Below are 12,561 nucleotides of genomic sequence, written 5' to 3'. Positions count from 1 at the left end.
GCTTTCTTTCGTGTTCTCTACCTTGCTCCTTTCCTTTGTCTTGTATATTCTCCCTTTCGTATTCCCTTTTATTCTCTCTCTTGCCCATTCTCTTTCTTCTTCGCTTTTTTCCTCTCTCGTTTTCTCTTTCGCGGGTTTCCTTTCGTGCAGAGACCGGGGGGAAGTTTATGAGCGACGACGTGTTCGTTTCCGTCGCCCGCGCCCGCGGAGCAGGCCTCGTGGCGCGTTCGTTGTAGCACCGCGAGGAAGAATTCTTTTTAGCGAAAATGTCTCGCCACAAAAAGCAGGAGAGAGTGACGTTTGTGCTGATTCAAGGACGGAACGTGCTGCCCACAGAAATCGTTTTTCACGTTTTCCTTTTCACACACCCAGCGGCCAATCGCTGGTGTCGAGACACACCACCTTGGCAGCTCGGCTTGGCCACAACGACTGCTCTCTCGTCAAACGGTCTCTCGCAGTCCGGTGACTACGATCTTCAGAGCTCTCGGACTTAACCCTAAATTGCTCAACTTCGACACCACGCGACAGCTCCACTCGAAGACGCACAAATGGCATGTCGGAAGGGCTAGAAATTCGTCTCTCTACCTATTCCCAGCCTATGTATGGTCATAGATATCGATGCGTAGCCTATCGTCTACGTCTGCCTTTAGCACTCACTGCATGTCGGGGAATCGTTCGATAGCTATATCCATCTATAGAGCAATATTCAGGTACAGATTTCCTGCTCAGCGCCGAGGGACCCCGAGTACATACGCCGCACATATGAAACGCAGAGAGGCGTCTTTCTCTCTACCTCAGTCTTCACGCACAAGTTTAAAAATATAGAGTGGAAGTACCTGCATATTGCGGCATGAGCCTGGTGTTCGCTGGGAGAGGAGGCGTCCTGCAAGTGTGATTCGCGTGCTCTGTAGCGTCTAAGTGTCTCCGTTGTTCGGCCATGAGGAAAACTCCGAGAAACATGGCAGAGAGAGGGCCCTTCGACGGCACTTTTCCTCCTTTTTCGCAAAAAACGTTCGCCGACGCTCTCAGGCAGTCTCGGATCCAAACGGCGTTACCCACTCATACGCGAGAAGGCTTCTACGTCGCGCCTCTCTCGCGCGCGGAAAAAAACGCTTCTCACTACCGGAGCAAGCTATGGGACAAAAAATTCGAGAGAACGACAGACAGAGGAGTGAACCTAGGAGCGGAAACGCGAGAGGGAACGCGATGCGGCGCCTCTCAGGCTTCGACGCAACCTGCAGCGATTTACCCATTACTGTTATCGAGGAGAGAGAGACACACAGATGTGCGTGCACCCGTCTTGTGTCAATGATACCATCTATCTGCATACACGGATTCCCACGCAAATGCCGAGGCGCCACCTTCGAAGACTGCCTGCGAAAGCGAAAGAGCAGGCGACGGAGAGACACCATCAAAATCGAGCGAGGCGTTCAACAAACACATCTCCACGCATACGCACGTACACAGCTACATACATGTATATATATGCTCTATATAAATATATATCGGGAGACACAGCAAGTCGCTGTCGACTCGTGCCTATAATTCGACTTCAAAGGCCGCACAGGGAAAGGAAAAGAGAAACAAAGTGCACGGCAGCAAAGGCGTTCACGTCTGCAATATGCGGCGGCCAACACGTGCATGCCCCGACTCCCCCACATATCCCCACCCACAAACACATGGATACAGTTCTAAAAACATGTCTCTCTATATATGTATATCTACGTTGTATATATACATATGATAGAGATTCAACGATCCGCATGTATGCGGGGACAGCCGCTGCCAGCGCACACCTGAGCGTGTGCACTTCGACAGCTGTACCTGTGCTTCTCGGGAGTGACAGCCTGGTGACGAATTGCACGCCTCAGGATACAGGAAACGATTGACAAACCGGGGATCACAAACATACAGCACACAAAGATTTTATTTCCTTATAGTTTTTTAAAACTTGAAACGTTTGCAAACGAAATTAGTATTACAAAAAAAAACAAGCGGCACGTTAGACCAACATCACCGATGCAGGCAAACGCAGACATCGACACTCAAACGCCTATATATATATATATATATATATGTATATACGGAGTAGACGTAGACCCATATATATATATATATATATATATATATATATGAGAAGATGAAGGTGTGGAGAGAGAAGTGAGGGCAAGAAGATGGACTCGTTTATTTGACAGTCCAAATGGCATCGAAGGGCGAGATGTGGAGAACGAGTTTCACGCCGACAGGCAGGGGGAAGGAGAGAAGGCCGTCAATGGCCACCATGGCGTCTGGCGAGAGGGCCTGGACATCGACGCGGCGGGCGATCCCTGCACAGCCTGAGCATGAGAAGATGCTGAAAAGAGAGAGAAAAGAGAGGCGAGACAGCGCTGAAGCGCGAGAGAGAAACCCGAGACGAACAGCACGGGCTTTCGGTTGCAGGCGATCTGCCTCTTCTCTCTGGGCGGCTACGTCTCTCCGGAGACTCACCTGTTTTCGATCGGCTCGCGCACAAAGTAGCGCATCACGGGCATCGACGGGTGAAACAGAAGCTGATGGTTGATTCGCTCTCGCACGCCTTCCCAGTCCACTGTGTCTGCAGTCGAGATACCGCAGCAGTCGACAACAGGCACACGGCGGAGAGCCACCAGGCAGGCACTGGCACTTTGGAGCGAAAAGAGACGAGGGCGAGAAGGGCAAGCAGGTGCGCGGGAAAGAGTCGGGAAGCAGAGGGCGCGAGATAGACGATAGACTGGTGCACTACATACACACGGGAGACCTACAGAGAGATGAAGAGAGGAAAGTGGACAAAGTGATAAAGACAGCGAGAATCACTCAGACAGCAGCCCAATGCCGCTACACCTGCAGCTACAACAGACCCCGCCCATGCGTATACACATCCGCAGCTACCTACGTCTATGCACGTGTATGTATGGATGCCTATGCGTAGGTATACATATATCCAGAAAGAGGTAAGCCTGGAATACGCGTTGTGTACGACGAGCAAGGCAGTCGCCGAGGAAGGAAACAACGCGGGGACAAGGAGAGAGCGAATGCTGAGCAAGAACGTGGAGACTGACAGCGCAGAGCGCGTGTGTACCTGAGTCGAAAGGAAGGTTGAGCGAACGCCGAAGCTCCTCCGCGACGGCTTTAACTTGCTCCGTCCGAATTTTGCTCATGTTGAAAGACCATGCACTCGACCCCGTTCCTAGAGAGGAGAGAACAGCCGCAAGCGCATGTCTGCGTACTGAATTCGGCAACGCGCTTCTCCATGCATCTCTACTTACAAGTGTCTGTCTGTTCGGGTACACATCTATACGCATTTTGATATGCGACAGGGCCTTCTCTCTCTATCTCCTCCGACGCACAAGCAGACACACAGAGACAAAGAAAACATGCAGATGACATGAATACGAATATATTTATATATATATATATATATGTGAAGGCACGCGGCGAGAGCCAGAAGAATACCTGCAGGACAGACGCATGCACCAACGAAGTTAAGAGAACCAAAAAGACTCCTCATACCTACGACACAGCAAGACCTCGAACTGACCAAAATCAGCAGCTTCTCGATTTGGCTGAGAAGGTATACAGGGGGCGACTACATGGACGCTGGAGGTCGGCAGGCACATTCATTTTTCTTCCTCTTCCCCTCCCAAACGCGCCCTGGATACAAGCACACACATGTCTACATTCCCGGCCGCATCAGCGAGTCTGCTGTCTCCATGGCGGTCTCGTTTCTTTTTTCGGGTGAGGCCACGGAAGCCCCGTTCTTGGTGTGTGAGTTGGACACCTGCAGTCGCGCGCTCTACGCGGACCAGGTCTGTGGAGCCTCTCTCACCTGTGGCGAGGAGCAGACCAGAGCTTTTGTATCGCCGCGCTTCGCCTCCATCGATTCGCACTTCGGCGTAGCACGTGCGTGAACTGTCGCATTCGCCGATGAACACGTCGTTGAGGGCGCTGACGCCGAGCACCTTACGAACGACTTCGCCGGACGCGCTCTCGTCTCCGCTGGATGCGTTCTCGTCTCCGCCCCGTCCACAGCCAGGCTCACCCGCACGAGAGGCGCGGCGACGCCCGCAAGCCTCGGAGGCCAGCGAAGCAGAACGCGCGTCGACGCGCTCGAGCGGCAGGAGCGACGTGAGACCTGTGTGCTCGCGGCGCTGTTGCTCTACCCGCTGCAGAATGTGCGCTTCTTGCTTGCGGGGGTACTCGACTTCGACGCGAATTCTCTGGCGGCAGATCGCCACGCCCTGGCCGTCCATCACGTACCGCAGAACCGCGCGAACGTAGTCGCGACTGGAGCGCGAACCGTCGTCCATGCCCCCGTCACTCCCTCCCTCGTCCGAACCTCCCGGACACGCCTGAGAAGCGGACTCAGGCAAAGAAGAGGAACCGGACGGCAAGGAAGAGGAAGAGCCGGACGGCAAGGAAGAGTGAGACCCGGAAGGTCGGCGGGGCGTGATAAAGCGAGGATGGAAAGCGGGGACCTGGACACAGTGCTCGCCATCGACTGGGGAGAGGACGCGAGAGACACATGCAGTGGCGGCAGTTGAAGAGAAAGAGACATCTCCACTGGGTGGGGTAGGAGCCAATGGACGAGGAGACGCATCGACGGAAGCCACGCGCGTGCGTCCCCCCGCTTCTCCCTCTTCGCCTCGACACAGGGAAGGCGACGACGCGCAAAGCAGAACCGCTTGTGTGCTCCCTCCTTCCCTGGCTTCGTGCCTTTCCGTCACCGCATGCGTCGACTGCGCCTCCACTGCACTCTTCGACTCCACGCCAGCTGCGTTGTCACATCGGGGACGGAATTTTGGCGGCCGATACGCGAGGCAGAGTTTCCCTTCCGACCGCACAGGATCGGTGTTGAAGCCGAGCAGCCAGATTCCATCTGGCGAGAAGGGCACTTGGTTTTTTCTCTGCTTCCGCGTCTCGTTCTTCGCCCGGTTCCTTTCTTTCTCGTCGCCTCGCGCTTCCGCCTGCCCTGTCTCGGGTTCGTTCTCTTCTCCTTCTTCGTTCTCGTCTCCTTTCCCCTCTGCATCCTTCGCGCCGTCTGTCTCGCCGTGCTCCGTGCCTGGTTCTGCGGCACCCTTCTCCACGTGGAACTTGTCTCTCCGGCGATCTTCGAGCGCCGCAATGAAGGAGGCGGCCTCGAGGAGGGTTCCGTCGCCGCCGGCCGCGATCACGGCGTCGGGCGGAAAGGCCGACGAGGCGCTTTTCCGCAGAACCGCGCGTCGGCCATTGGAGAGAGTGTTGCCGAAGCTCCGAGCCTTGATGAGCGTCGTGTGCACGCCCCAGTCCTCCTGAAGCTGCCGGACGAGTTCATGCACGTTCCGCACGTGGTCCACGTGAGTCGCGTACGCCTGCGGCAATTGCTCTCGCAGCTGCGCAGCCAGCGAGCACGTCTCCGCGGAGAGGCTGCTGGCCTCCGGGGTCTTGCGAGGGCAGCCGGATTCGCCCCGCCCTCCCAACAAAGAGACATCCCCAGAAAACGACGCAGACAACGAGAAATGCGCAGGGCTAGCAGAGGGAGGAGACGAGGACGCAGAGGGAGAAGAGGGAAGAGAGGGAGAAGAGGGAGGAGAGGGAGAAGAAGGAGGAGAGGGAGAAGAGAGAGACGACAGAGAAGGAAGAGAGCGTGGCGACGTGGTAGGCGAGGACAAGGGGCTGCCGGGACTCCGCTCGCTCTCCTGGCTTTGCGAGAGCCTTTCTGCCTGAGCGGCCTTCGGGAGACGCTCGCTGACCACCTTGAGGCGCTGTTCAAGCTCGAGCTCAAATCGAGTCAACTTGTCCAAAACGACGACGCGGCGAATTTCCACTTGGGGCGGACCCGGCAACTCCGGTCCGGCCACGGGCGAAAAGGCCTGAAGCGACGCGAACGAGGACACAGCGGCGGCGGAAGAAGAGAAAGAGGAAGTCGAGAAGAGAGAGGAAGCATGGACAGTAGAGCAAGCAGAGGAAGAAGAGGAAGAGGCGGCAGCAGAGCAGGGAAAGGCAGAAGAGGAAGAAGAGGAAAAAGAGAAGGGAGAGGAAGAAGACGAAGAAGCGGGCGCAGCGAGACGGCGCGAAGCGGCAGGTAAGGAAGAGTTGAAGGGGATGCTCTGAGTGGAGACGCATGCAGCATCACCGGTCTCCACTGCGTTTGAATCCGGGATGGTGTGCGAGAGGCAGCGCTGTTGAGGCAAATTGCGCCCGTTTCGCTGTGAGGTCGCCATTGCGTCTCGGTCTCCACATTTCTCCGCTTCCTGGCTTTCACCCTTCTTTGCACGTTCCCTGAGGTTATAGGCGACGCCGCAGCGCGCACAATGTGCGTCCGCGCTGCTTCCGGGAATTGGCGCAGTGCAGGAGGACGCTCCGTCTCGTGAGGTGCCAAGCGAGTCGGACAGTCCCTCACCACGCCGCCGAAGCCGTGGGACAAGTACAGCCCCGCAGGCACTGTCTCTGCCCAGTGGGCGGCAGTCGCCCCCGTTTCGCGAGTCCGCAGGCGCCTTGGGAACCTGTGCACGGCACGATCGAGCCAGAGACGACTGAGAGCGGAACGCGCGCGGCGAAGAGAGCTGGAGCCAAAGAGGGGAAGGCAGAGAACCCGAAGAAGATGGAGGAAGTGCAGTAAAGGATCGGGGACACGGCCGAGAAGAACACCAAACAGCGCGTCGCCACAGAGACGGTGGCTCCGTGGAGGCGTGGGGAACAAAACAGCACCGGGACCAGGCAGCAGACAGACAGGAAGCGAGACAATATGGCGAAGGGGAAGACGACCAGGAGAGAGGGGAAGAAGGCAAAGGTGAAGCAGAAGCGGCGGGGACGCAGCGATAGGCGGCGGGCGAGGCCGGACGGCCTGACTGGCCGAGCGAGAAGCGTGAGACAGTCGAACGCCGAGGGCGGAGAGACAGGGAGAAAGGTAACGATGAAAAGAAAGAGAGGAATGAGTGGCCGCTAGAGGGAGGAGGTCGATCGTGAGAGAGACCGCACAGCCGCCGTGATTTGAACGGAGGACGGGGTGCCATGCTGATGCGGGAGCGCCACCAAAGCGACAACGCCATCACGCCATTCCCGTAGACGTGTTTGCGTACGTGCACATGCAAATCTACACAGAGACATTTGCACCATTCATACTCAGCGTGTACGTGAAAAAGGGTCTCCACCTCGAGTAAAACGGTTCAGATCTTTGTATCTGTGGAGGTCGGCGTTTCCGTACCCCTAATCGGTTTAAGAAGGGCCGGGCGGATGCAGAAAAGGGGCCGAGTAGAAAAAAGGGAAAAAGTGCACCAAAGAAAAAAAGAGAGAAGAACCAGAAGGCAGAACAACCGAAGAGAGAAGAAATTAGGACCCAGACACAGAAAACGCCGAGTTCCATACAGCAGCACGGTCACGTCGCTCGATCAAGCGGCCGAGACACAGTGCAGCAGCAAGGCAACAAAAGACGAGCAGAGAGGAGACGACAAATCACGAGCACCAGGAGAAAAGAATTCTCCGACAAGGGAAACATGCGCTGGGATTTTGTGTCACTTTTGACCGAAGAAAATCGATTCTCAGCTTCTTTTCGTCCTGTGTGCTGCGCCTGATCGTTCGGCGCCAATCGATTCGACAGGACATGCGACACGCGCTGTGTACCTTCACCCGGATACGCGGCGCGCTGCACTTCCTTAACGTCGCTGAGGCAAGTCAAAAAGGGCCCGAAAAACTGCAGGAGTTTCGCGGAAAATGAATCCACGAGCTCACAATGAAAAGGAAACGACACCCACAAGCCCCGACGCGTGCACATCGCCCGCGGTCTTTCACCGTTACGTCGCCGCTCGCCGTCAAACTCGCTAACGAGGTCGTCGTTTGCCTCACCCTCCAGCCTTCGCGGTTTTTGCTTTTTTTCGCTGGCTGCCGCCCTTCAGGACGGCCAACCAGCAAGAACCAGGGGCAATCCCGAAACGCAGCGGTTATCTTTCTGCATCACAAACGAAGAGCAAAGGAAAGACAAGAACCAGGGAAAAAGCCCAAGCGCAACAAAAACCACTCGACGCGCAGCGGGCCGAGAGAGCGCCCGCCTCCCGCACGTGTACGATGCTGAGGGCTGAAAACACGCATGATGGATGAAAAACAGGAATCATCAGGAAACTCTATGCATGTACTTGTGTCGAGGTTGGTGCAAGATTACAGTGTCATATCTTCAAGAAAGCATGTGTAAGCACCTGGGTAGGTTCATCGAATGCGTTCCCAGTCCTTGTTTCGGGCTGTCTGAGAGAGTCGTGAGAAGTGACTTCCGAGAGACCGCGAGTTTCCAACAAACGCCAGAAAGCCAACCGATCCCCCTTTGGAACTCAGTGCACCAAGAAACTTCGACTGCAATCGTGTGGAGCCTGTTGAGAGCGACGGCAGTCGTTTGGAGGCAGCGGCTGCTAATGAGTTGGACGATGTGATGAGGAACATCTGACCGCACCGCCTGGAGCGATCAGGTAGGATCGGCATTGGTGTCACAGGCCGAGAAGCAACAGGAGATGGGTCGGAAACAGATTTCCTTTTCATACGAAGGCATACGCACTGTCGAATCGAATGCGGGTATTTCTCGCCTTGGAGCTCGTCCCACTAGTGCATGTAAACGCATCTCTGCAGACAGCAAGGAGCCCGCAGAGAAGCAAGGGCAGTCCAAGCAACTGCAAGAAAACACGGACATGCTTGCGCATTTCGTGAATGGTCCATGTCCACTCACCGCAAGCTCCACCTTCAACAGAAACCGTCCGGCCCAGCTTTTCTCCACGTGACCGTCCAAAGACTCCTGAGAGCGGCTGGCAGAAAGCGGCGCGTCAGGCTCCCACGCGGGCGGGAAGTTCCGGCGAGTCTCCAGGCCACATACGGTAGATACAGGCACACATAAATGCAACCGTATATACACAAATGCACGACTATACGCGTCTACTGGCTGAGATGTCAGTGGGTCAGTTTGTGTGGGCGTGTCGGGGCGTATTCACCACAGGACGACTCTCGTCGGCACCAATGCAGCATAATAGGCGCGACGGCAGATGTCTCATAGCTTCTGGCTGCGACGTGAGAAGATCTTTATATATGGACAGATGTGACGGTAAATGCCGATTGAGGCATGTGGGAGTTTGAGCCCCGAAATCTCTGTTCGCATTTCAAAGGCCTCGAAAGCTGCAGTGGAGTTCGGCCAAGAATTCTTGGGACATTTCGCGGAAGCAGACTGTGAGTGTGTTCCAAAGGTTCATTGTGGGAACTTGGAGAGCAGCGACAGGAACGCAACCAGATAGACCGAAAGGGAGGCAAAAGACGATAAGACCGTGAAGCGGGAAGGGAAAAGTGTGTGGAACACACGAAGAAAAACAGTGAGGCACGAATGCGAGAGAGCCGCGCTCTTTGAACGTCTTGCGGCCTCGCGTATCAAGCCCGCCAGATAGTCTTTTGGACGGAGAGGCTCGCCCGTTCGTGAACCCCATCCCGGCAGGGAACCACAAAGAGAAGAAACAGTGGCCAGGCACCACAAAGAAACCGAGAACGCGGAAAGGGAGGTTGTCCCTTGTCTCTGTCTTCCATCAGTGTTTATCGCTTGCGGCCTTCTTCACAGTTGCTGGCGTTTTCGGCTCGAGGAAAATCTCAGTGTTCGTCTTAACTTGCCTCTCTTTCCAGTGAGAGGACGATCTGTCTTCGTCTTCTTCACAGAGGACCGTCGGCTGCACGGCCGTCTCCGCGGGGACTTCCGTCGCAGCACCTGCTGAGGAACCGTCGGACGGCGACATGCAGTTGGCCGCGTTGCAGGAAGAACCTGAAGACTTCGAAGAGCGCGAGGAGACACTGGAAGTTGTGCTGGAGCAGCAGAACTGGTCCCATCAACTCCGCGCAGTTGAACAGGTGGTGGAGGTACGCTCGACTGTCGCGGACTGTGCTCCAGCGGCACGTGCCACGCTTCTGTTCCGCGTTTCCCGTCTGGTCTCGTCCGTTGCGTGCTTCTGCGCTGCAGCCGCTCGGCGAAGCGAAGCCGCCTTCCGACCTCTCGCCTCGTCTCTTCTCCATGATCGGCCTGAAATCGTCGCGGTACGCCTCAGATGTCAGGTCCAAGTGGAGAAAGCGGCTCGCCAAGCCCGCTGCCACAGCGCTCTCCAGCATCTCCTGAGCCTTCCTCGCGTCCTCCTGGCGCCAGCTTTCGTCCTGGCCACGTTGCGAGTTTTTTGCAGTCGCTTCCTCGACATCTTCCTCGAAAAGCACATCGGGGTCAAAACTGTAGGCGATGCCGCGCTCCGCGTCCGCGCTCGCGTCGCCGCCCTGGATCACGTCGGCGCCACAACACAGCGCGTGGAGGAGTTCGAGAGGGCCACCGCGATGCAGCGGCAGAAAGCGAACGCAACAGGGCGTGCGAAACAACGGCGCAGAGTTCACCGAGGCTGCAAACAGACGGCGCCGCTCCGCGAGAGTCTCGCCATTCCCCAAGCCACCCACGGAGACCCCACTGACAAACGCCGCGCCAGCGAGTGCAGGACTTGCGCCCGCCGCAGACGGCGGCACATCGGACGGCGAAGCCAGAAGGGCCGCGAGGCGCCTGCCGACGCACTCGCGCACTCGCGGCGTGCTTCCCTGGAGGTTGGCGAGAACGTGGGGCAGGCTGGGAAGAGCGACGGCACGGCTGTCGTCGTCCTTCCTCTCTCCGTGCACGTACATGCCGGTCGCTGCCACCTGTCCACAGCCCGAGCACCACGCGTCCTCCTTCAGCGCGCCTCGGAGTTCCTCTATCACCTCCTGCAGCATAGCCTCCGCGTTAAGAATCATGCGGACCTCGCGCTTCGACGCCACGCGATGCAGCGCCTTCGCACCCTCCGTCTCGGCCTCCCCGGCCTCGCCACTCTCGCTCCGTGCGCCCGCCCAGGACCCGTTCTGCGACTTCTCTGGCGGCGCGTCCCGCGTCTCCACTTCCTCCGAGGGCGCCGTGACGACGTGGGCCTGCATGCGCAGCGCGAGCGACACCAGCCGGCGCGCGTCGAGAGTCTGGCGTCCCGCGGTGGACCCCACAGTCACCTTTGCCCGCGGAGACTGCGCGCCGTCTCGGAGCTGAGAGGCCTTCTGGTTCACCGGGAAAATATTTCCGCCGGCACTCCGCACGTCGCGCGCCATCAGGTGAAGCGCGAACCCCGCCAAGTCGCACACGGGCGGCAAGGCCGAACTGGAGGCGCAAGACAGAGGAGATGAAGGGGAGGAAGAGGCGACCTGTTGCGTGAAAGAGGGGTTTCGCGTTGCGAACGCTTCTTCCCCCTTCACTCCATTCGTAGACGCCGGGGAAGCAGCCGCCGCACACGAGCCGAGTTCCGAGGTGGCCGTGCCGCAGCCCGACACTCGCCGTCGCTTTGCGCGGTCTGCGTCCTGCGCCTTCGCGTCTCCCTTCGCCTCGGCTGCCTCGCCCCGCGCCGACTCCGACGGCGAGGCCCCTGCCACTGAGACGCCTGGCTGGCCCGAAGAGAAAACGCGAGCAGGCGAAGAGGGACGGAGGACCGGCACGGAACTGATCGGCGTTCCACTGGCTAGGTCGTCCGCGGAAACGTCCTCTGCTTCGCGCGAGCGGCAGCGCATGCAGAGTCGCGCCCTGACTTGTGCGTCCGCCTCTCGCGCCTCGCCTCGTGAGACACCCGCGACGGAGTTCCACCACTGCTCGTACACGGGCAGAAGGAGAAGCGCCTCGCCTGCCGGAATGTCAAGGATGCGCAACTCGCTCAATTCCCTACGCAAGTGTGGAGGCAGGAGAGACTGCGGGAGTCCTCGTTGTGTGGGGAGTGAAAAGGTCGGCGTGGGGAGGGAGCCCAGCATCTGCCCGAGTCGCGGCGTGCATGCCTCTTCCCCGCGGGCTGGAGGAAAAGAACTGCGCACCTCTCCAGTCCCTTCCTTCCCCGCGTCCTCTGCTTCCCCTGCCTCCTCGATCTCCGGCCTCTCCCTCGCTGCTCGAGGCGGTTCTTTCCTTCGCACATTCGCTCGCTCTGCGTCTCCTGCCGCGAGCGCCGGACACCAAAGAGGCGCCCTCGCCGCGAGAGGTGTCGAGAGAGGAGCGTTGAGGGAGCGAAGGTGCCCGCCGAGGGAAGAAGGCGCGAGGGAGCTGTCTGACGGAACGGCGGAAGCAGCGGCCCCACGGGGGACGGAGAGACCGTCTTGTGGGGCGGGGACACTTCCCGGGCTGCCGGAGTCACCTGCCACAGGCAGACGCACCTGGCAGGCTCCCGACGCCTGCGCCTCAACCGCACAGGGAAGTGCCGTCATCGTCCCTCGCGGTCTCGGAACACAGTCTCTTCTTTTTGCCTCCCGCTTCTCTCTCGCCCCTTCTCCTCCCGCTCTTCCCTGTCCCTCTGCGCGCGATGGGGGGAGCCCCGAGAAACGCGGGCGACCAGTTGACCAGAGAAGGGTGGAGAAGCGAAAAGAAGGGGAGGAAAATCGTGCACGTCCGGGAGCGAGAGATGCGGCGCAAACAAACGGCGCCGCCCTTCTCGCACGGCTCTGATCGGCCCAGCCTGTCTCCCCAGAGAGGCGCGTCTGCCGACGGAACTGGGGAAACCAAAAATGAGAGAAGAAGAGGCTCGC

At 58.2% G+C, this 12,561-nt stretch overlaps 2 protein-coding genes across 2 annotated transcripts; both read right to left on the bottom strand.

Annotated features, from left to right (window-relative positions):
- Positions 1-2,184: 2,184 nt before the first annotated feature.
- NCLIV_043785 (hypothetical protein) lies at positions 2,185-7,010 on the bottom strand (the record flags this gene model as incomplete). Its single annotated transcript, XM_003881298.1, has 4 exons — positions 2,185-2,353; positions 2,488-2,593; positions 3,098-3,205; positions 3,845-7,010. The coding sequence occupies 4 exons, from the start codon at positions 7,008-7,010 to the stop codon at positions 2,185-2,187; spliced, it is 3,549 nt and encodes a 1,182-aa protein (XP_003881347.1).
- Positions 7,011-9,663: 2,653 nt separating this feature from the next.
- On the bottom strand, positions 9,664-12,243 carry NCLIV_043790 (hypothetical protein; the record flags this gene model as incomplete). The annotated part of the gene is made up of 1 exon (XM_003881297.1): positions 9,664-12,243. One exon carries the CDS (start codon positions 12,241-12,243, stop codon positions 9,664-9,666), a length of 2,580 nt encoding a protein of 859 aa, XP_003881346.1.
- Between the last annotated feature and the right edge of the window lie 318 nt (positions 12,244-12,561).

Source organism: Neospora caninum, chromosome IX, assembly GCF_000208865.1.
Source record: "Neospora caninum Liverpool complete genome, chromosome IX".
Taxonomy (NCBI): Eukaryota; Apicomplexa; class Conoidasida; order Eucoccidiorida; family Sarcocystidae; genus Neospora; species Neospora caninum.
This window is presented reverse-complemented; position numbering and strand designations above follow the sequence as displayed.